This window comes from Cuculus canorus, chromosome 27, assembly GCF_017976375.1.
Source record: "Cuculus canorus isolate bCucCan1 chromosome 27, bCucCan1.pri, whole genome shotgun sequence".
Lineage (NCBI taxonomy): Eukaryota > Metazoa > Chordata > Aves > Cuculiformes > Cuculidae > Cuculus > Cuculus canorus.
The window spans coordinates 2,906,128-2,930,335 of NC_071427.1; the positions used below are offsets into that span (position 1 = coordinate 2,906,128).

The window sequence follows — 24,208 nt, forward strand, 5'->3', positions numbered from 1 at the left end:
CCAGAAGGAACAGCTCTGTGTGGGGGTCAGTTTTAAAGGTAACGTTGCCGGGGAAGTTTCTCTGCCGTGTTTGGATGGGAGGAATCATAGAATCATGGAATGGTTTGGGTTGGAAGGGACCTTAAAGCCCATCCAGTTCCACCCCACTGCCATGGGCAGGGATACCTCCCGCTGGATGATGTTGCTCCAAGCTCCATCCAACCTGGCCTGGAACCCCTCAAAGAAGCAAAAGCTCTTTTCCTGCCGGAGTTTCCCTCCTGGCAGGATGAGGTTGGAGAGAGGCAAGGAGAAGGACCAGGCACTGCTAAGTTCTCCCCCAGCAGCGATTTGGGAGTTGGGAAGGGTCCTCCCCAGCCACTCAGGAGCATCCCTGGCTGCTTTCAGGGATGCTGAACCGCAGCCAGCTGCAATCGCTGGTGTCCCAGTGCCAGGAACCCGCTGTGGAGCATCTCCTGGCTGAGCTCCCAGCCAGGGAATCGCTTCAAGCTCGGTTGCCCAGCAGGGTCCAGGTTTCTGGCTGCTCCTCATCCTAAAACCCCTCCCAGGTGTTGCTCCCTGTCCCTTTCATCCCATGCCAGCAGTGAGGGCACCCAGCCAGGCTCCTGCATCCTCTCGTGGTGCTCAGGGGTCTCGGTCCCTGCCCTGCCCTCCCCGGAGGTGGTTGGCTTGAATTAAAACATCATCCATCGTTACAGCGGCAGCGCGTAATCCCTGGTAGATCAGTGCAATTACTGCAGGAAATACCTTGGGAGCTGAACTAATAACGCTGGAGCGGTGTATTAAGAGTCACTGGCTTAGTGCCGGCCACAGCCGTGCCAGCCCCACGCATGTGGGGGGACAGGAGGGTCTGAGCTGCCCTGGGGGGCAGCGGGTCCTGAGGGGGGGAGTGGGTGTGTGGCCAGGGTGGGGGGCAATGGGGAGTGATGGCCTGTGGGGTGGCTGCGAGGTTGTAGGGCAGCAATGGGGCAGTGATGGGGTCGGGATGCACAAGTGATGGGGCAGGGATGGGGGAAGAAGCGGGGGACAGCGATGGAGCAGTGATGAGGCAGTGATGGGACAGCAATGGGGCAGTGATGGAGCAGGGACAGAGCAGGGACTGGGTGGTGATGGGGCAGCGATGGGATGGCAATGGGGCAGGGATGGAGAAGGGATGGGGCAGGGATGGGGCAGCGATGGGGCAGGGATGGGATGGCAATGGGGCAGTGATGGAGAAGGGATGGGGCAGGGATGGGGCAGGGATTGGGTGGGGATGGGGCAGCAATGGGATGGCAATGGGGCAGGGATGGGATGACAATGGGGCAGTGATGGAGAAGGGATGGGGCAGGGATTGGGTGGGGATGAGGCAGCGAAGCGGCAGGGAAGGGGCAGCAGTAGTGGTAGAGCAGTGAAAAGGCAGGGATGGGGCAGGGATTGGGTGGGGACAGGGCAGCAATGGGGCGGTGATGGAGCAGGGACAGGGCAGGGACTGGGTGGTGATGGGGCAGGAAAGGGGCAGCAGTAGTAGTAGAGTGGTGAAAAGACAGGGATGGGTAGGGATTGGGTGGGGATGGGGCAGCAATGGGGCAGGGAAGGGGCAGCAGTAGTGGTAGAGTGGTGAAAAGGCAGGGATGGGGTAGGGATTGGGTGGGGATGGGGCAGCAGTGGGATGGCAATGGGGCAGGGATGGGATGGCAAAGGGGCAGGGATGGGACGGCAATGGAGCAGGGATGGGGCAGTGATGGGACAGGGATAGGGCAGCGATGGAGAAGGGATGGGGCAGCGCTGCGGTGGCAACATCAGTGGGGAGGTGTTGGAGCCACGATGGGGCGGCGAAGGGACAGTGATTGGGCAGGGATGAGGCAGCCGCGGGGCAGGGAAAGAGCAGCGATGGGGCAGCGATGGAGCAGGGCAGCAATGGGGCAGGGAAGGGGCAGCAGTAGTGATGGAGCGGTGAAAAGGCGGTGATTTCCCCCCTCCGGCATCCGGATGGTACGCTCCAGCCCATCGCGCCCCGGCGGCTGGACCGGCCCATCGCGCTGAGATGGGGGGGGGGTGTGTGTGTGTGTGATCGCACTATTGCGCGGGGGGGGGGGGGGGGGGGGGGGGGGCGGAGAGAGCACCCCATGCGTCCGCGGGGGGGCGCCAGCGCGGCGGGACCGGACCATTGCCGGGGGTGGGGGGGGGGGAGCGGAACGAACCATTCCCCGGTGAAGGGGGGGGGAGTGTTTCATAGAAACACAGAATCATAGAATGGTTTGGGTTGGAAGGAACCTCAAAGCCCATCCAGTCCCACCCCCTGCCATGGGCAGAGTCACCTCCCACTGGATCAGGGGCTCCAAGCCCCATCCAACCTGGCCTGGAACCCCTCCAGGGATGGGGCAGCCACCACTGCTCTGGGCAACCTGTCTCACCACCCTCATCCTAAAGAATTTCTTGCTAATGTCTCATCTAAATCTTCCCCCTTCTAATTTAAAGCCACCCCCCCTCACCCCATCACTCCATGCCCATGCAAAGAGCCCCTCCCCAGCTTTCCTGGAGCCCCTTTCAGCACTGGAAGCTGCTCTAAGGTCTCCCCACAGCCTTCCCTTCTCCAGGCTGAACAACCCCAACTCTCTCAGTCTGTCCTCGTACAGGAGGTTCTCCAGCCCTCGGATCATCTCCGTGGTCTCCTCTGGCCTCGCTCCAACAGCTCCATGTCCTCCCTGTGCTGAGGACTCCAGAACTGCACACAGGGCTCCCCAGAGGGGCAGAATCCCCTCCCTCCCTGCTGGTCCCTCTGCTCTGGATGCAGCCCAGGACACGGTTGGTTTCTGGGCTATGAGCACACTTTGCCAGCTCCTGTTGAGCTTCTCCTCCCCCAGAACCTTTTCTTCAGGGCTCCCTCCCCGTGCTGGTCCCGTGGCTCTGGATGCAGCCCAGGCTTTGAGCCTGGCGGGTGCTGCAGCTCCCAGCCCAAAGCTGAGGTGACACGTTGGCCATCATGGCTGCCACGTGCCCACACACCAGGGTCTGGGGATAACAACAACGGGAAGAAGAAATGTTTTGCTGTGAGGGTGGGGAAGCCCTGGCCCAGGTTGCCCAGAGCAGCGGTGGCTGCCCCATCCCTGGAGGGGTTCCAGGCCAGGTTGGATGGGCCTTGGAGCCCCTGATCCAGTGGGAGGTGTCCCTGCCCGTGGCTCGAACTGGATGAGCTTTAAGGTCCTTCCCAACCCAAACCATTCCACGATTCTATTAAACCACCTTCAGAACATCAGGGGCTTTAGAGTGGGGTCTGGTGACAGAGAAGGGCTGGTGGGTGTCACGACGCTCCTTCCTGGGGTGCATTGCTGGAGATAAGAGATGACTTGAGTGCAAGTGGTGTCACCCCCGAGGCCCTCCTGCTGACCTTCGAGGGGCCCAAACCCTGGCAAAGCCAATTCCACTGCCCCGAGCCTGAGCAACACAGGTTTTTGCTGGTTTTTTGCAGCACCACAGAGCAAGAAAGTCAGAATTGACTCAGCCAAACCCTAAGGGAGCTTCCCATCTCACACCCGATAAATCCACCGGAGACCAGATTCATCAAGAAATGCAGAAAACTGTCATTTTCCCCCCACTCCTGCTGCTTTTCCCCTCTCTCCAGCAAATGGTCCTTGGCTGATAACAGCTCAGAGCCCTCTCTGGACGCCAGCTCTCCACTGAGAGTGGCTTGGAACCAAGTGATGAAATACACTTCATTGATTGCTGGATTTGTTTATCATCCCTGCTCCGAGAGCCAGCACTGGGAGCTGCTGGAAGCAGCGGGAGTTTGGCAGGAGGAGCCCAGCGGGATGGTGATGGTCACTTAGACCATGTTGATGCCAAAGGGAGATCCTTGCCTCTCCTTTCCCGCATGAAGGAGTGAGATGGAGGTGGACTTGCCCCAGATTCCCAAAGGAAGGCTCCTTGTCCGGTGTCACTTGTTTCTCCCTGTCATTGTGCCACAAACTGAATCCCAAACTCCCATTTCCCACCTACATCTTTCCACCGGGACTCTTCACAGAATCACAGAATCACAAGGTTGGAAAGGACCCATTGGATCATCGAGTCCAACCGTTCCTAACACTCCCTAAACCATGTCCCTCAGCACTTCATCCACCCGTTCCTTAAACACCTCCAGGGAAGGTGACTCGACCCCCTCCCTGGGCAGCTGTTCCAGTGCCGATGACTCTTACTGTGAAGAATTTTTTTCTGATATCCAACCTGAACCTACCCTGGCGGAGCTTGAGGCCATTCCCTCTTGTCCTGTCCACTGTCACTTGGGAGAAGAGCCCAGCTCCCTCCTCTCCACAACCTCCTTTCAGGGAGTTGTAGAGAGCAATAAGGTCTCCCCTCAGCCTCCTCTTCTCCAGGCTAAACACCCCCAGCTCTCTCAGCCGCTCCTCGTCAGATGTTCTCCAGCCCCTCACCAGCTTCGTTGCTCTTCTCTGGACACACTCCAGAGCCTCAACATCCTTCTTGTGGTGAGGGGTCCAGAACTGAACACAGTACTCGAGGTGCGGTCTCACCAGTGCTGAGTACAGAGGGAGAATCCCCTCCCTGGACCTGCTGGTGACCCCATTTCTGATACAAGCCAAGATGCCGTTGGCCTTCTTGGCCACCTGGGCACACTGCTGGCTCATGTTCAGTTGGTTGTCAACCATTACCCTCAGGTCCTTCTCTTCTGTGCAGCTCTCCAGCCACTCTTCCCCCAGTCTGTAGCACTGCACAGGGTTGTTGTGCCCCAAGTGCAGGACCCGGCATTTGGCCTTGTTGAACCTCATGCCATTGGTCTCAGCCCAGCGGTGCAGCCTGTTAAGATCCCTTTGCAGAGCCTCCCTACCCTCCAGCAGATCCACACTTCCACCCAGCTTAGTGTCATCCGCAAACTTGCTGAGGGTGCACTCAATGCCTTCATCCAGGTCATTGATAAAGACATTGAACAGAGCTGGACCCAGAACAAGCGTCGCTGACTCCAAGGGAAACTTATTTCAGGGCTTTTAGAGTTTCCAGTCATCCCCCCATCCCCGCATCCTCCCTTTCTCCCAGAAGACGATGACCTTCCCCTGCCGCTGCCATCCCTCGCGGCGCTGCTGGCTTCTGCCTGACTCCAGCACTTCATTAGCACCAATTTGCTCTCATCACACTAAGTGGCCGTGACTGGGGAGAAGAGTGAGGAGAAGGGAGCAGCTAGGAGGACTCCCAGGGCACCTCTGCCCGCTGCTGCCTCACGCCAGGCAGCTGCTCCGCTCCCGGGCTCTACTGGTGGTGAGCACTGAGCAGCTCGTGACAGCAGTGGTCTCCAGTGGGACAAGAAGAAATAGCCAACTTTGGTCCAAAAAAAAGGCTTAGAAAGTGAAGAAATGGGACCGATAGGGGAAGCAGCTTTGCCAGCAGATGGGACAGTACAAGTGAGGGCTGAGCTTGGCTCCAGATTAGAGCAAAGCAGGACACCCTTTGCCGATGGGAGTGAAAAATCAAACCTCTGGAGAGAGGAAATCCTTTTAATAACAAATCTGTATGTTTAAGTCATCGGAATCTTTATTTCTATGCCCATGAGAGGGGTCTGACACAGCCGGTTCAGCCCAGAGCTGTCTTACCTGGAAAGCAGAAAAGTCAAAATAGGGCAAACGTGGAGGGATGGGTCCAAGCAAGGGGGTCTTGATGAGGGAGGGCAGGGATAGGGTGAAGGGGAATGGTTTTCAGCTGAAAGAGGGGAGAGAGATGAGATCTCAGGGAGAAATGTTTTGCTGTGAGGGTGGGAAGGTCCTGGCCCAGGTTGCCCAGAGCAGTGGTGGCTGCCCCATCCCTGGAGGGGTTCCAGGCCGGGTTGGATGGGGCTTGGAGCCCCTGATCCAGTGGGAGGTGTCCCTGCCCATGGCTTCAGCGCTGGAAATGGTACACCATGAAAAAGCAAAGCCGGAGAAGTGCAGGAGAGGCAAAACGAGGCATCTCACAGGGCTGGAGTCACCACTCCGCTGCATGTCTGGTGCCTCTGGCATCGCCTCCAGCCTCTGCCAGTCCCAAGGAACCCACCCACTCACAGAATCACAGAATCACCAGGTTGGAAAGGACCCACCGGATCATTGAGTCCAACCATTCCTAACACTCCCTAAACCATGTCCCTCAGCACTTCATCCACCCGTTCCTTAAACACCTCCAGGGAAGGCGACTCAACCACCTCCCTGGGCAGCTGTTCCAGTGCCCAATGAAACCATTGTCACTGGAGCAGAGGACTTGTGATTTCCTTTCCAGTCCTTTCCCTCTGTCTGACAACCTGCCCTGCTCTGAAAGCCTCTGGACTGTTGGGAAGGGGTTGCAGGTGTCGATGCGGGTGGCTGGTTATGCCTCGCCGCCCCGTACGTGTGCGTCAGAGCTGTGGGTGGAACGAGGGGCTGAAACCCTTCACAAGGGAAGGAAAATGCACACAGCAACGCAGAGGCAAACGCTTTGTCTCATCTCATCTCCTCATTTGCGGCATTCAGAGGAAGATTTAACTCACTGGACTCGAGGAAGCGACTCACCCTGCCGTGCGCTGGCTGCATACCAATGACTAGGGGCTCTCCCAGAGCTTGGGACACAGCCTCCGGCAGCTCCCAAGGACACCAGCAGGGAAGCCTGGCCCTGCCAAGGCACGACCTTGTGGTGGGAGCTCTGGCCAGGTCATGTTGCTCTGACCCAGCAGGACTGCAGATCTGCAGAGACATCCCAGCTCCTACCTGCATCTCCTGGGCTCTTGATGGCCTTTGAGACATTGTTTGCTGAACCTGTGGCTTTCTAGAGTGGGGCAGTTTTTACTACGGCACGGTTCAAAGCTGTTGGATACGGTGAGACCTCAGTGCTCAAAATTCCTGCAGGTTTTGGAGCCAGGAAGGTTTATTTTTCTGCCATCTGGTGCTGAAGTCTGGGGGATCGCAGGGTTGCAGCATTGCAGGGTGGCATTTACAGGGATGGGCACCATAAGGCAGGCTCTGCCCCAGTGGTTGTGTGGTTCATGTTGCATCCCTTTGCCTGCGCGTTCATTAGTTTTTTGGAATCAAATGGAGTATCAGGGATTAAAAAAATGGCAAAAAGGAAATTGGGGTTTGGTTTTTGAGCAGCTTTTCTTCTTGCGTTGTACGCATTTGACTATCCCATTGGCACCGAGTCTTCCCAGCTAGAGGAGACCTGAACTGCTGCTGGAGAAGCCAATTTGTGACAAATCCCTTTGGGCTCTTTTTCTACAGTGTAAAGAAATGTCAAACAAACCTCTCACAGTTACTGAGTTGTCCCAGTACTGAGCATCTGTCACTGTCCCATCCCTGGAGGTGTTCAAGGCCAGGTTGGATGGGGCTTGGAGCCCCTGATCCAGTGGGAGGTGTCCCTGCCCATGGCAGGGGGTGGAACTGGATGGGCTTTGAGGTACATTCCTACCCAACCCATTCTATGATTCTATGATCCCAGTCAGCCCAACTGTGGACCATCTGTTTTGCAGATGAAGCTTCCTGATCCAGACTCTGCTTCAGCTTTGGGGTGGGGCAGATGCCATGAGGTTAATTGTGCTCAGGATCAGACACCGCTGTGCTGTGCGAGGAACTGGGCTTGTCCCAATTTGCTCAGACCTGTGAAACCTTCCAGAATATCAAGGCAGAGTCTGAACCAGCAACTGCACAATCCTACCTCCAGCCCCACCTTCTCTGCAAAAGAGGTTAAGATCCCTCTGTCCCTTCAAGAAGAGGGGGAAATTGAGGCATCAGACCCATCTGGAAGGCATGGAGTGAAGCCAGCTTTGCTCAGGGCCATTTCTCATCCCGTGTCTCCCAGTGAAAGAGCCTGTTTGAAGAAACCTGGTCCAACCTGGCCCACCACACCCAGGTACCCCATCTCCATCCCTTCCTCCACCTCCCTTGGAGCCCCTAAATGCTCCTCGATCCCCTTGAACGCTGGGAGCTGATTTGAGAGGGAGAAAAGAAGAAAACCTTGTGGTTTTTTTTCCCCCCTTCCCTAACCTCGCTTACAGCCAGCGTGCTGGCTCTGAAAGCCCCTGGCTGTCTTTTGTGATTTCAACAAATCACCAGCACTTAAGCAAAGTGGGCAGAAAATTACAGGTTGTATTGCAAGTGAAAGGAGAGGGAGAGCATGCTGGGGCTGAGAAAACAGAGGTTTGCGGGTATAATAGAGAAACCAGTAGCTGGCAGGCTGCGGAAGCCTGCAAAGCCATCAGGTATTAGTTAAATGCTTCGCGGAGTTCACGCTGCGAGGCATAATCGCGGCTTCTGAACAGCAGCCATTTGATTGTCTCTATTATGTCCCTTTGGAAATGATTTGGGAGATATTTTGCTTTGAGTTGTCAAGGTTAAGTCAAGGAAAACACGCTCCCTCTGACATAAGTCTCCAGGGAGGCAGAAACCCTCGGCAGAAATCCTCTAAGGCAAGCGGGTGGGATGCCTCTGCTTCCAGAGGTCTCTCCTCCTGCTTTTTCTCCCCAGGTTCCTCCTTGCCTTTGCTCCGTGTGGTTTTTCCCTCATCGGGTCAGCTGCCTTAGGGATGAAATACCGCTAGGATTGTGTGCCTGGTGTCGAAGAGGAAGGGGCTCCACGCAGTCACCCCATCCTACGGCCTCTGGCATTCCCTCCTCATCACTCCTGCAATTGGTTTCAGCCAAGCTTGGCTGAGCTGCGGAGACCTCAGAGGCTGTGAAATGAGCTGAGGAGAGGAGAGGAGAGGAGAGGAGAGGAGAGGAGAGGAGAGGAGAGGAGAGGAGAGGAGAGGAGAGAGACTCTCCCCTGGACTCTGTGGTCACACCTCGAATCCTGGGTTCAGTTTTGGGCCCCTCACTATAAGAAGGACATCGAGGGGCTGGAGCGCATCCAGAGGAGGGAACGGAGCTGGGGAAGGGGCTGGAGAACAGGGGTTGTGGAGAGCGGCTGAGGGACCTGGCATTGTTCAGCCTGGAGAAAAGGAGATTGAGGGGAGACCTCATCGCTCTCTGCAGCTCCATGAAAGGAGGCTGGAGCGAGGTGGGTGCTGGTCTCTTTTCCCAAGTAACAAGGGATAGGACAAGAGAAAGAGGAGAGGAGAGGAGAGGAGAGGAGAGGAGAGGAGAGGAGAGGAGAGGAGAGGAGAGGAGAGGAGAGGAGAGGAGAGGAGAGGAGAGGAGAGGAGAGGAGAGGAGAGGAGAGGAGAGGAGAGGAGAACATCCATTGTGGATGAACTCAACCCCTCGTTGGCCAACGGAGCATCCCCTCTGGCCACAGGGGCCCCCGATTCATCCCCATCTCCCTCACCATTGGTCCTGGTACTGCCAGGGTCTGCTGTGCTCCAGGAGGAGCAGGGAATAAACCCTGTGCGTTGGGCATTTGCAGGAAGATAAAACAGAAGCAGGGCTGAAAGCGTGTCCGCATCTCCACGGACAGGCCTGGAGTGCCTGGAAGGACATGATGGAACAACATCATTAAGCCAAGGATGGATTGTTTAGAGCTTGGGGTTTGGATAAAACGGATTTTGAGGCACAAAGGAAACCCCTCACCCTATGCTGACCTGGGTGGGAGTCAGAGCCGTGCCCCTCACCCCGTCCCCAGCTCCCACCGCCTGCGGGGACACGGGGACAGCCTGCCTGGGAAAGCAGTACCCGGGGAACGGGGAAGAGCAACAAGATCCTCCGTTGGGGGGGTTGATGGCCGCCGTAAATAGATCTGACCAGCGTCACTATCGATCTCTGTTGTGCGGAGCTGTAATTAGATTGAACCGGGGAAGAGGGGTGTTGGGCTGCGTCAGCAGAAAAGGGAATTAATAAATAAACAAACGAGCACAGGAAATGTGGGATGCGGCAGCACCGCAGGCCAAAAATAACAGGGGGATCCAGGGGTGCAGAGCAGGTGTCACCTCAGTCTAAGCAATATCGGTTTTAATGCTGGATCACGGCTTCACCAGCAAGTCTCTGCTGGTCAGTGTCTGCCTCGGACCTTTGAGTTATTAACGGGAGACTGGTTTGTAATAATTAATCCTAAAAACTGACTAAGGAGTGGGAATGTGAGGTTGAGAAGCTGAAAGTCTGGGTCTTGGCTATTGCTAGTGGAAATGAGTGCTAACAGGCAAGAAAACAAGAGAACAACCTGGATCCCGGTGGCTTTGCGAGGGTTACAGGTGGCTCAGGTCATCACCCAACTGGTCTGTGGTGGACGGATGGATTTATGTGTCTGTATGTACCTCGTGTGTATATGGATGATGGCGTAGTTTCCACCCACACAGAGCAAAAGTTGTGCTCACAGGGAGCGTCTGAGGTGCCCAGCATGGCCCTGAGGTCCCACCTGGCTTCTATCAGAAACGTCCTAGCTTGGATCAGAAACAGTGTGGCCAGCAGGACCAGGGAAGTCATCCTTCTTCCCCTGGACTCTGTGGTCACACCTCGAATCCTGGGTTCAGTTTTGTGCCCCTCACTATAAGAAGGACGTTGAGGGGCTGGAGCGTGTCCAGAGGAGGGAACGGAGCTGGGGAAGGGTCTGGAGAGCAGGGGTTGTGGAGAGCGGCTGAGGGACCTGGCATTGTTTAGCCTGGAGAAGAAGGGGCTGAGGGGAGACCTCAACACTCTCTGCAGCTCCTGGAAAGGAGGCTGGAGCGAGGTGGGTGCTGGTCTCTTTTCCCAAGTAACAAGGGATAGGACAAGAGAAAATGGCCTCAAGTTGCACCAGGGGAGGTTTAGATTGGATATTGGGAAAAATCTCTTTACTGAAAGGGTTCTCGGGCACTGGCAGAGGCTGCCCAGGGAGGTGGTGGAGTCTCCATCGCTGGAGGTATTTAAAAGATGAGCAGATGAGATGCTCAGGGATGGTTTAGTATTGGACAAGTAGGGTTGGACTCAATGATCTCAAAGGTCTTTTCCAACCAAACAATTCTATGATTCCATGAGCATGCTGAGAAGCGCTGGGAGGACGTGCGGCGGGTGGGGGTCCGACAGGGTGAAGACACACTGCTCTGAATGTGCACGTAGGGTGGGGGGGACTTTGTGTGGTTTGGTTTGGGGGGAGTTGGGGGGCGGGGAGGGGGGGGCTTGCTCTTTTTTTTTTTAATTCATGTCTGGAAAAAAAAAGTCAAAGTTTCTATAAAGGCTTTTTTTTGTTTGTTCTTTTTGCAAGCATCTGATGGTCATAGGGTAGGTTTCCACTAAACCATTCTCTGCTGGCTGTTTGAGTAAGGTACCCCCGGGACAGGGTCCCCCGAGCTCAGACTGTCCCCTTGTCCCTAAGGATGATGGTTTGCAGCCAAACCTGCTTGGGTGGGGGGAGAAAGGGAGGAGAAGGCTCTCCATTGATCATCTTTACCAGGATTTGGACTGAATGTGGTTGGTTGGGCCAAGCTTGGTGCCTCCTGTCCCTTGTCCCAGTGGGAGCAGAACTGATGGCTCCCACCACCCGCATGGGGATGGGGCGAGGACGGAGCCCAGCAGCTGGGGAAACAAGGTTAAATCTGTTGGATAAATGACCTCCGTCACTGAGCTCTAGATCTCCCCAGCGTTGGGTGGAAGGGGTGGATATCATCCTTCTCGGTTAGTTCAAGGTGGTGTAAAGAGGACTCGTAGTGCAGATCAGCTGAAGAAGGATCAGAGGAAGATCTTGCTTATTCTCTAGTGAGGAAGAAGCAACTTCAAATACCCTCCCGTTACTCCTAGGCTGCACGGATGCCAACTCTGGCCGTGAAGGTGCATTTGTGTAAGCAGGCAGGCGATTAACCTAAGGGGAATTCCTGTCCTGTGGACCCAAGATGCTCTTCCACTGCTGCAGCAGCAGCATTCAGCCGTGACTTTTGGCCACTCCCAGGTCTGTACACCAGGTCGAAGATGTTCCTGGAAATGCCTGAGAGAAGCAAGTTGAAATCTACCATCAAGCAACCTCCCGACAGCGAAAAAGCTCAAAGGACCTGTGCCTTCCCTGCAAAATCCTTTAGAAGATGTGAAACAAGAAACCCCAAAGACTGAAAACTGCTGCTGTTTGGGGCAAGACTGGGGCTTTCCTCAGATAGCTCACATTTTCCTCTTTTCTGAGCTTTCCAGGAGGAAACATCCTGTACCCAGCCTTGGAGGGATAGATCCATGTCCTGCCCTTGGGCATCTCAAGCTCCTGCAGTGCCCACACATGGCTGGCCGAGTCCTGACATAGCAGAGTCCCTGACCCAACCTCAACAGCTTCAAAGTCAGCCCTGCCTTAAGTAGGAACTGGACTGACAACCTCCACCAACCTCAGTTCTTCTATGATAGCACAGGGCACCTTTTCTTATCACTTCCACAGACATCGCCCTTGATATTCCAGCAGTTAAAGTTCATATATTGACCAATGCTCACCTCCTTCCCACCCTCGCATGGACAGAGGTGGCATTAGGGAGGCTCTTCTGGATCCCAACAGCCTCTCCCCATCTGACAGCTCCTCTGTCCTGACCAAATCCAAATCTGTAGGGAAGGCTTTAATTCAGTGCTGGCTCAACCTGACACATCCATCAAAAGATCTGGTTGCAAAGACACGCAGGGGAAGACTGAATTTCTTGGAGCTTCAGGTGGCTCAGGTTGTTTTCCAGCCTTTAGAGGCAGGAAAACCCCTTCCTGGAGCAGGTGGAACCACAAACGGTCCTTCCAGGCGGTCTGCCATGGGATGTGGTGGCTGCAGACCAGTCTTTTCATGACATCTCTGTCCCTGGCTTTTCCCCGTGTCTTGGAGATGGCAGCTGGACGTGATGGCCAAGAGGCACTTGAGTCTTCTGAGGTTCCCTGGGTCCCCCAGTGAGATCCACAGAGGTGATGAGGAGGCAAGGGAGACCACGCCAGAGAGCAGCAAGGGAGGGAGGCTGATGGATGACCCCCAAAATGTAGGGATGGAGCAGGTCCTGATAGCCAGGCTGTGGAAGGTCAGCCAAGGGGTTTCCTCGGTGTCTAGGCCCAGGGTCAGCTGGAGATGCTGAGACTTGGGCTTTTCCTGGGCATCTGAAGAGGTGATGGGCTTTAGCCGGGCTTTTCTCATGCCGATGTTACAAGAGGCTGTTGGCCCATCTCAGCAAGCACTCAGGAGGCGCAGGGAGGAAGAGGAGGGAGGTAGCCTAAGTGGTGGGCAACAAGCCTGCAGTTTACTGGTGGGAAGGGCCTATTTTTTGGGAGGCAGCCAGGCAACCTGCAAGCAGACCAGGGTGGTGAGCACCAACTAATGGCCCTGTTCTCTCTTTTGAACATCTAGCTTGCAAACGCAAAGAGCAAGAGCAGCAGAAAGACAGGAGCCTGCAGCCCAAGAAGCAGCGGCTGGTCTTCACAGACCTCCAGCGCCGCACCCTAATCGCCATCTTCAAGGAGAACAAGCGCCCATCCAAGGAGATGCAGATGACCATCTCACAGCAACTGGGCTTGGAGCTCAACACCGTCAGCAACTTCTTCATGAATGCCCGCCGGCGGTGTATGAACCGCTGGCAGGAGGAGCCAGGCACCAACCCCGGAGTCCCCTCTTCTTCTACAAGCACTTTCTCCAAAGCATGATGTCCCCCAGCCCTTCCTGCCCCTTCCCGGACATCCTCCTCATGACAAAGCCAACCCAGACTCACACGCATGCCCCGAGCTGACCGGGGTGGGTGCTTTTGGATGCTGTAGGTCCATCCTCCTCCCAAACCCTCAGCTGGCCGTCACAACTGCGGGCCTCATGCCACATCCTGCTGCCATGTCCTCCCAGCTCATGGAGCAGGGATAAGGTTTGCAACCAAGTCAGCTCTGTCCTTGGGAGGACTTGGAGGAAAGCCCTGTGGAGTGAGGGATGACATGGGATGGAGGAAAAGGCTGAGGTGCTGTTTGGGAGCATCCCGAGTCCTCAGAGACCACAGAACCTTGTCTTCACCTCCCCAGCAGGCTCTTTGGGGAGAGAGACACCCCTTGACCCCCCCACCAACCTTGATCTCCACCACAGCCACCCTTACAGCTCCCACAGTGGAGGAGTAAAGGTGGGGGAGGTACGAGACATGGAGTCATGGGGTTGGGCTCTAGCACAACCCCATCGAACTGGGGCCAAATGCCCTATGGTTCAGAGGGGGACGAGCAGGGAAGATGCTGGAGGTTGACTTCAGCCTCCTTCCAGGTCTTTGGCTGCTGAAGCTTTTTCCCCTGCTGGGATGCAACAGAGTTCCCCAAGGCAGCCAGACCCTCTCGGCTCAAGCATTTCTCTCCCCTGAAGGCTTTGCAAAACCCAGTCAAGGGCATCCCTTTAGCCCCAGACTCCTCCACAGGCACCTTCCTCTGACTCACCTCACCCTGGACACCCCCAAGAGCACCCACACCCCCTCACGGACATCCCACACCCCCCCCATCCCACGAGAGCACCCATCCCCGGATCCCTCCCAAACTCCACGGCACAGGAGACGTCTCCCCGTGGCCGCCCGCCTCCGCGCACCCGAGCATCCCCCAGCTGGAGGGGACCACGGCTGCACCGCGTCGCCTGGCGCCCAAGCAGGTCAAAGAAGCACATTTTAGCTACAGAAATCGGGTATTTAAAGATAAGAATTGTTTGAAAGGAGACGGGAGGAGAGACTTGGAGCGAAGGATCGGATCTTGCCTGGTGACTGGCTCCACCATTCACCGCTGGATTTCTGGTTCACTTTTCAGTTGAGGAATGGACTCAGACAAAGCAGCTTTGTTGGCTTTGTGTCTCGCCCCATCCACCCTTCGACACACACTATCGCACCCCTCCCGTCCCCCCCTCTTCATCTCTGTTACCAAAGAAATTACAAAACCAAAAAAAACCCAACAACACCAAAAATTCCCTCTGGGGAACCAACGTCGGCGTACGGTGGGAAAAGAAAAATCCAAGGGATCTGGTGGTGAAATCCAGCCCTGGGTGTGAGAAGAGGGGGGGAAAAAAACCCTCCCCGGTGAGTTCGAAAGGGAAAAAAAAAAACAACCCCCCAAAAAAAGGATTAACAACAGAAACCACAACCAAAAAAGCTCAAGACCGGCAATTTACCAAAAAAAGACGCCAGATTATTTTTTTTTTTTCGTGCCAATTAACAACCTGCCTTAAAACGCGAATTTCTGGAGCGATGGTACTAGCTTCAAACCGATCGTTTTCCTCCGAGCTCTCGATGGTGACTTGTGCCATAATAAAAAAAGCAATCACGAGGCCAAACCCTCACAATCAGCCCTCGTCTCAGCCACCCCGTGGGCTCCTTGCAGGCTTCGGGGTCCTCTGGAGGAGCAGGAGGTGCCGCCGGGGACAGGGATGGGCTGGGAGAGGCTTGGGGATGGAGAGGAAGACAAGGACCCCTCCTTCCCCCACCACTTGGGGAAAAAGTAATCCTTCAGAATCAACCATCAACCGAAAAACGAAAGGGACATTATTGAATTTATGCGGGTAAAATAGTACCACCTGTGTTCTAGCGCTACGGTTTCTTCGATTCACTTTACTTTGCGAGCGATTTGTTGTGTAAGAGGAAGGCACCTTGTTGAAAAGAAGATGAAAGAAGAAAAAAAGGAGAAAAAAAATGGATGTGTTCACCAAAAAAAAGCACCCCAAAAAAAAAAGAAAAAAGAGGAAAGAAAGGACAAAATGAAAGAGAGAGGAAAAAAAGAAACCCTGCACACGAAGCCCTGCCCGGCCGCGGTCACCGGCAGGGTTAGAGGACGTCTTTAACCAAAGAGCTCCTGGGGTAGGTGGGCGGTGGAGGGGTCGGGGGTGTCAGACTGGACACAGTCACACCAAATGAAACCCATTTATTGCTGGGGAGAGAGGGGGATGGAGAGCGGGATGGGGCAGGTGCCGCAGCGGAGTTTGCCAACCACAACCCAAAACTGAATGGCAACGCGAATCTCATCCTCCCCCACCCCCAGGACCCCGCTCCCCAACACTGAGTTTTTTTTTCCCCCTCCCCTAACGTTGTTTCTTCTTGTCTTGTCGTGACATGGTGATGATGGTGGTGGATTCCTGAACCCCATCGAGTAGTATTCAAGGGCTGAAAAGCCAGGAAAGGGGGCCTTGGTTTGGGAAGTGAAAAACACACAGGAAACAAAACAAAACAAAAAAAAAAGGGTAAAAAAAAAAAAAAAGGAAAAGGAAGGAAAAAAAATAAAAGAAAAGAAAAAAAAACCAGTCAATGCCACAGGCCCTCAAGGATGCAAAGACATTTCTAGTGAGAACCCGAGAATAAAGGCTACCTCACTTGAGTTTTCAATTTTTGTGATTTGAAAATCACGTCTGATACCAAAGATTTTGTTGCCTTGTCTGGTCTGTGCTGGAAACACCACTTTCCCTGCTCCCCTCGGATGGGGAACCCCCCAACCGAGAGCCCCTTGCCACCTCCAGGTCCCCCCTTCCCCAGTCGAGTCCCCAGAGAGTGAGGGAGAAAGCGAGCGAGCGACTCCGGGATGGCAGCGTGGTAGATGAGTGCCTTTTTCTTGTACCAAAGGTGTGTGGCCATTTCTTTGCTCCTCTGCTTTGATCCTAAAGACTCACTGTTACCTCAGCTCTCCAAAGGGACGGATCCTGGCAACTCTTCTAGTCTTTGGGTGTTGGGATGAAGGGAAGAAACCCAACCCTTCTCCTAATTGAAGAGAAAGCAGCTCCCTTGCCGCTTGCTGCGGGAAAGGTGTTGCTTCCTTGCATGTTCCCCCCTCTCGGCTGTCCCTGTGTCCCCCAGCCCGGCGTGGTCCCCCCATCCGGCCCCTCTTGCACCCTGACCTGGTGTCCGTTTCCCTTCTTGCAAGGCTTTGCTTCACGGACTTTGCTCCATGTCCTTTGCCAGCCCAGCTCTGGGACCTTCAGAAGCCCCCAAGATGAAGATATGGGTTCCATCATGGGATGTTTATTGCTCAGCTCAGACCTGGGCTTTGGTTTCCTCTTTCTGTAGCGCAGGGAGGGCTTTTCTGTCTGGAAAGACAAAGGCAGGAGCAGTAGAAGGCTTCAAGCTGGACTTTCTCCACCCTCTCCTTTAGGGAACAGCTTGGAGCTGTGAGACCTTTCAGCAGGAACCATTTCCAAGTCCCCAAAGGGGCGTTTTTGGCTGACTGGGGGAGATGGATACAGCCAGATCTACTCCACCACTCCACCACTTGGCTTTACCGAAAGGCGACAAAAGACCTGCTGGAGAAGATGCTCCAGAATGTCTAATTTAGGGAAATCTTGGGTTGAATCATGCCTACTTGATTCAGGCTCCAGCAGAAGCAGCTTCTTTTGAGTTGGATCAAACATACTTAGGGCCAACTCCCCTGGGAGGTCCTCCATCCCATGGGTCAACCTGGTGGAGCAGGTCAGAGCCTCCTTGACCCCACCACCTCCCCATCCTCCCATTCCCCCTCCAGATGATTGCCTTGACCAGATCTTACCCGACCCCATGGCCGCGCCATCCTGCTTCTACCCGATACCCACATGGCTTGTGATACCAAAGACGTTCTCTATGCAGGAGAAAGCCTTCTTTTCCACCCAGCACAGACCTTACAAGCCTTTGACAATGTTCTCTGAAATACCTCAAAATATTTAATGTATAGTTTATGTGATAAAAAAAAAAAAATTACTTAGCTAGTTTTTGGAATTTGTGACTTGAAGCTTTATACTGTTAAATTATAATTTTGCAGAAGACGGCATGTTCTTATTTCTTTGACGCGTTCAATGGGAGACGTATTGAATGTTAAGGAAATGAAAGCTGGATAGTTTCACGATTAAAAAAAAAAAAGAGAGAGAGAAAGAGTAAAAAAAAAAAAAAAGGACCCTTGGAGTTTACAGATTTCATATTTAAACAAGTCCTTTTAAAAAAAAAAAAGAGAAAAAAAAAAAGAAAAACTAATACCGATGACGATACCTTTGCGTTCCGATGTGTTACTTTTCTCTGAGTCATGTCGTACGAGAGTATTTATTATACGTGTTCTGTGTTCAAATGTAATTTAAAGAAGACGAAAAAAAGACGAAAAAAAGAAAAAAAAAAAAAAAAGAAGACAAGATGAGAATTTGATTTATGCATGAAAAAAATATACTCTTTCTTGAAGTAATGTAATAATTATTCGGGGAGGGCGGTAGGGTGGGAGCGGGAGGGGACAAACTGTGCTTTTCTTTTTGTCCATGAGTTTTTGGTTGAGGAGGATTTCTCTGCATGGGTCATGGCTTTTTCCGACTCACGCAACCACGGGAGAGTGGTTGTTTATCCCCTCGGGTTCTTCCTTAGCCTCTTTTCTTCCTTTCCTCCCCCTGAAAATCACGTGGGGTGCTCACAGGACCTTCTGGGAGGGGGAATGGGTGTACGGCGTGGCCTCGTGCCCAGGGGACGTGGGGCATGGGACCTTCCCCATCATGCCCAGTTCCTCGCCACGCTTTGGCTTTGGGGTTTTGGGTTTGGTTTTTGGCTTTATCCAGCTCTGTGGGTCAAATCCCAAGTGCAGATGAGAGAAGGAGAGACAATCAGCCACCACAACCTAAGCCACAGGTGTGCTCTGAGACAAGGGAAATGGACCCTGGGCACCCCAAACCTCTCAACCAAACCTCCGTCACCTCCAGATGATGCTCCCAAGTCCCCATCTTTGAGGTGACCTCCCAGATCTACCTCTGCCCTTGCCCTTCATGGAAAGAGGCAGTGAAGATGGTGCTGCATCAATGCCCAACCGGACTCAGGAATGGACTGGAGCGACCTGTTTTGGAGGTTTTATTCTCCTCACGAACGTGGTTTGGGTCAAAGTCACCACCCAGCACCCAGCGTTTGCCCCGCCAGGTTTTCCCATGCTGCCCGGCCCAGCCCTCGCCCTGTATGGAGGCTCCCACTGTGTTTGAAGGGGTAAGAAGAAGAGTCTAGCAGGCTGGAAGAGCTTCTGGAGGACCTCAGCCCACTGGCAGATCTTAGGGGAATTTGGAAGGTCTCCATATCCACCCTAGGCAGCCAGGGGGGTTCTGCTATGTCCATAGAGCCCCCATAGAGGAGAACTTCATCCCTTGCTCCTTCCTCCTCCTCTCCCTTTTAAAGACATGAGGAGAGCAGCAGTAAGGAGTCACATCTTTGGAGGTTGGGAAGGTGATCGGGACCCAGAGGAGACAGTGGTGTCTACTTCTTTCTGCTTCCCTGCCATTACCAGAGTATTTACCTTAAAATGCTGATTCCTCATCCCTTTTCCCCACTCCGTCCTACACCTCCACCACTAGAGGTGGCCCCAAAGCACAGTCTGCTGTGAGGAAAGACATCTCAGCTTCTTCAGGCCCTACCGAAGTTGTCCCCAAAAGCAGAGTAGGGTTTTCTTCTTCTATGTCTTGAAGTGACAATGTGGAGTCCCTGCAGCCTTTGCCCTCTTGTGGCCAGCACTGAGGTGCTCAGAACCAGGTGGTGGTGGGAGACATGGGACCCACTGGCTGAGGACCTGAGTTTTAGGAAAAGACAATGTTTATTCCGGCAACACCATTTATGCATTAACTAACCCTCCTGTCCTCCGGCAACCTCTGCATCCTCCCCAGTGTCCCATTTCCTCCTCCAAGTCCTTTTCCAGCATGAGAAGCTTTGGTATTGGGAGGCTAAGACCTCATTTCCAACTGCAAGAAGGTCTCACCAGGCTTGGATGCAACCCACAGTCACAAGTCCTTGGACCTCACAGAGACCAGATGGTTTCCATTCAGGGCCATGAACCGAGTAGCGTGGGAATCCCTAGAGAATCCAAGAGCCGAGTGCTCTCCTCTGTCCTTCAGCCCACCAGGACTCGCTGGATCAACCACTTGGATCATCCTGCCCCACGCCAGACCTGGCCACGCCTGCTGCCCACATCAACTGAAATGCCTTGAGGAGCAACTTGCCACCATACCAAAGATTTTTTGTTCCCTGCAGGTAATGACAATCCGAGCTCTGTCCTAAAGACATTTCTCTTGAGTAGGGTTGCCCCCAAAGGGCTTTTTTGTGCTGTGGGAAGCCAAACCGGGGCATCTCTGAGGTTGATGGTTGGAGGTTGAGGAAGAGGAGAAGACCCAGGATTTCCCACTGAGATCCACTGGTTCAGCCTGGCCACCGTGTCCATCCCTCAGCTGTGGAAGTGTTCAGGGATTTGGGTCATTTTGTTACCCGTGATGTCCTCCAGACTCTCCTACCTTGGGTGGATGTTTTCCACTGATGGCTTTTGTAATTTGGAACCCACCATCAGCAATGAGACAGCGTTCTCCCTGTCCCACCAGATGAGCAGAAGGAGCGTGGACTGCCGAGGATGCCCGGCTGCATTTTAGCCATTGTCAACCTGAGCTTTTCCTGCTCTGATGGCTCTGCCGACAGGACATCGGCACAGAGTGGGCTGGAAGCCCAGAAATGGCTTTGCAAGACCGAATCACCACTCATCCCTTGTCCTGAGCATCTATCATCTGGGTGGGGAAGATGATCACCTCCTCGGTACCTCTCTCTCCCAGCATGCTTTGGGCACTGTTGGGTTGGGTTGGCTGCCAACCAAAGACTCCCCTCATCACCTCACATCCCTGGAGTTAAATCAGCACCACAAAGATGCTTCTGGGCTGTGTTGGCTTCTGAACACCATCATCACTGCTCCACATCCCTGGGGTTAAATCAGGTCCGTGAATATCCTTCTGGGCTGGGTTGGCTGCAGGGCACCCTCACCACTGCCCTTCCTCCACAGGGTTAAATCAGCATCATGAAGATGCTGCAGGGATGGGTTGGCTGCTGGCACCACTCTTGCAGAACCTTCTCACCACCACCCCGTGTCCCTGACGTTAAATCATCTCCTTTTCCCTTGTCTCAGAGGCACCCGCAGCAGAGGCGGCGCCGGCAGCCACGATGGGGCTGGACCCACAGGTGCTGCTGCGCAGAACCCGGTTCCTCTCGCATCTTTCTTTCTTTGGGCTTTTCAAAGAGAAGAAATTAAAAATACAAAGAACAAAATTCAGATTTTTTTTCTTTTTTTATGGGGGGGGAGTTGTGGTTTTTTTCTTTTTACCCTTACGTTTCTAAAGGAAAAAAAGACGTTGGCCAGGATTAACCCTGGCCAGGAAGAACCTGCAGCCTCGGCTTTGCCATCAAGCCACCTCCAGCAAACATCACTCATTTTTCTGTACAGCAATAGGTGATGCTTGGCCCTCGTCCCGCACGGTCCGACGGCGGCATCTCTACCTTCTGAAATTCCTTTTTCCTTCTAATTAAATTGAATTTCTCTTTTTTTTTTTGCTGCTGCTTCATTGTTACTCTCATGGGATAGGTTTTACTCTACAGCGAAATGCAATTGTTACTCCTCTGTGTCTTGCAACGATATTTGTTTAAGCTATTTACAAACGTTTAAAAAGAAAAAAAATGAATAAAAAAGAGTCTTATGTGTCAGGCACTTTATCCAAACTGTGCTGTGTGCTCTGGAGTTTGGTCCTTGTTCTTTGCAAAGATTCACGCAGGGGCAGTTACCAGGAAACTTAACTCCAGCCTGTCAACAGGTTTGAAAAGAGAGAAGAAAATGAATCTCTATTTGCTCATCCTCTACTGGTCATGACTGTGTTGTATTTCTGCAGCTTTCTGTTTCTTCAATAAATTATTTTCTAGTCATTCACCCCGGCGTGTGTGTGTGTCATGGAATGGTTTGGGTTGGAAGGGACCTCAAAGCCCATCCAGTTCCACCCCCTGCCATGGGCAGGGACACCTCCCACTGGATCAGGGGCTCCAAACCCCATCCAACCTGGCCTGGAACCCCTCCAGGGATGGGGCAGCCACCACTGCTCTGGGCAACCTGGGCCAGGGCCTCCCCACCCTCACAGCAAAACATTTCTTCCTAAGATCTCACCTCAATCTCCCCTCTTGCAGCTCAAAACCGTTCCCCTCATCCTATCCCTGTCCTCCCTGATCCAGAGCCTCTCCCGAGCCTTCTTGGAGCCCCTTTCAGCACTGGAAGCTGCTCTAAGGTCTCCCCACAGCCTTCTCTTCTCCAGGCTGAACAACCCCAACTCTCTCAGCCTGTTCTCATACAGGAGGTTCTCCAGCCCTTGGATCATCTCCGTGGCCTCCTCTGGACTCGCTCCAACAGCTCCATGTCCTCCCTGTGCTGAGGACTCCAGGACCAGACCCAGAGCTCCAGGTGGGTCTCACCAGAGGGGCAGAATCCCCTCCCTCCCTGCTGGTCCCTCTGCTCTGGATGCAGCTCAGGACACGGTTGGTTTCTGGGCTGTGAGCCTACGTTGCCGCCTCATGTCGAGCTTCTCCTCCCCCAGCACCCCAAGTCTTTCTCTCCAGGGCTGTTCTCAATCCATTCTCCACCCAGCCTGGATATGTGCTTGGGATTGCCCCGTCCCAGGTGCAGGACCTTGCACTTAGCCTTGTTGAACTCCATGATGTTCGCCCATCCTCACCTCTCCAACCTATCCAGGTCTCTCTGGATGACTTCCCTTCCCTCCAGTGTGTCAACTATGCCACACAGCTTGGTGTCACCAGCAAACTCACTGAGGGTGACTTCAACCCCACTGTCCACATCTGAGACAAAGATGTTAAACAACACCTGTCCCAATAACTACCCCTGAGGAACACAGCTTATTACCAGTCTCCACTTGGACATTGAGCCCTTGACCACAACTCTTTGAGTGTGAACACTCAGCCAATTCTGCATCCCGTGGGGATGCTGGTGGGTTGGTTCCTTCCCGGCTCCAGGAGCTGCTCAGGCAGGAGGAGGGCAGCTTGGGAGGGGAAACCCTGTTTTAACCATGTCAGCACTGGCCACTTCTCCCAAGTGACAGAGGACAGGACAAGGGGGAATGTCCTGAAGCTCCACCAGGGGACGTTCAGGTTGGATATCAGAAAAATTTTTTTCACGGAAGGAGTCATTGGGTACTGGAACAGCTGCCCAGGGAGGGGTTCGAGTCACCTTCCCTGGAGGTGTTTAAGGAACGGGTGGATGAAGTGCTTGGGGACATGGTTTAGGGAGTGTTAGGAATGGTTGGACTCGATGATCCGGTGTGTCCTTTCCAACCTGGTGATTCTGTGATTCTAACACCTCTCCCTAGACCTGACCTGAGAGCTTCACAAGGACACTTGGGGGTCGTGCCCAGGCATCTGGGAAAGGTTTCTCCACCCAGTTTTCCACCTGGGGTGAGAGCTTTCCCAAGGGAGCCTCAGATACTTTCAGTTCTTGGCACCATCCAATGCGCTTCTGGCCAGAGCCCAAAGAAAACACTTAAATTCTCACAAACCCGGTGCAGATGAGGCCAAAGCACTTGTTAAACAAACTCATCAAGTCACATGTGCTGCGGGCAGGTCCAAGCCCCCCTGACTGATTGAATTATTTAGCTTTTTACCCAAATATTTCTGTCATCACCATGGCACGAGCGGCGGCAGGAAGCAAAGAGCTGGTGGGACACACCAAAGGACCTTTCAGTTCAGCTTTCTCCCTTTGTGGCGTAGCAGAGATTTACAGGAGCAGAGAGAAAGGCTAAAGTCCCTTTAATTAAAGAATAAAAATGATTAAAAGGGTGATCTGGTCACCAGCCAGATGTTCACACACAACTTCTCGAGGAGGCACTGTTGATGTCTCCACAGCGTGGCTCTGCGGTACACGTGCTCCCATGGGCAGAGGTGATACGGAGCACCCCAATGGCTCACCCTCCCCCAAAAAGTCCTCTCCAGGGCTCTGCAGCCACAAGCTGTCCCCAAAGATGGGGACATCAGTCCTGATGGAGTGGGACACAGCACAGAGACACCACTGCCGTATGCACCTCGTGCAGGGATGGCAAAGACAAGGAGGTGGAGGTGGTGAGTGACAAGGAGAGCCTGCAAGAAGCTGGGCTGGTTTGGCTGGAGAAGAAAACCCTGTAGGTGATCAATCATCCCTAAGTCCTCCTCCTCCTCCAGAAAACTGGGTCGATGCGTGTGAAAGCCACAGGCAGCGGATCCAGCCCTGCATGGAGACGGTGTCCAGCTCTGCCCTGGGCTCCTTGAAGCTGTGGGAGATCCAGACAGGGGTCTTCATGAAGAAGAAGGGGGCAATTAGGGGCGAAGGGCTGCACCCGCCACCAAGCCCAACCTCTGGTCTCCCATCAGGCCATCTTATTAATTAAGAGGTGGAATAACGAGCCTGGGGCAGCAAAGTTGCTGTCTGTGGGTGCAGCCTGGAGTAGGATCAGCCTCAGGCAGAGGAAATCCCACCTCCGAGGCTCAGCAGAAGAAAGGGGAGCTAAGGAGTCACAGTGAGAGCAGAGGTTGGTGGGTTTCACAGCTTCACAGGCTCCTGCAAAGCCCACGCACGTAGTGGTGGGACACATGGTGGGACACATGGTGGGACACATCCCATGACACAACAGCTCTCTAGGCTGGG

At 53.8% G+C, this 24,208-nt stretch overlaps 1 protein-coding gene across 1 annotated transcript in view; it reads left to right on the forward strand.

Moving 5' to 3' along the window:
• The window catches only part of ONECUT3 (one cut homeobox 3), a 30,766-nt gene extending 15,334 nt beyond the window's left edge, over positions 1-15,432 (forward strand). The window contains exon 2 of the mRNA XM_009570538.2: positions 13,170-15,432. Within this exon, the coding sequence (XP_009568833.2) occupies positions 13,170-13,462 (293 nt within the window). The 3' untranslated portion in view covers positions 13,463-15,432. The remainder of the gene's footprint in view (positions 1-13,169) is intronic.
• The last annotated feature ends 8,776 nt before the right edge of the window (positions 15,433-24,208 follow it).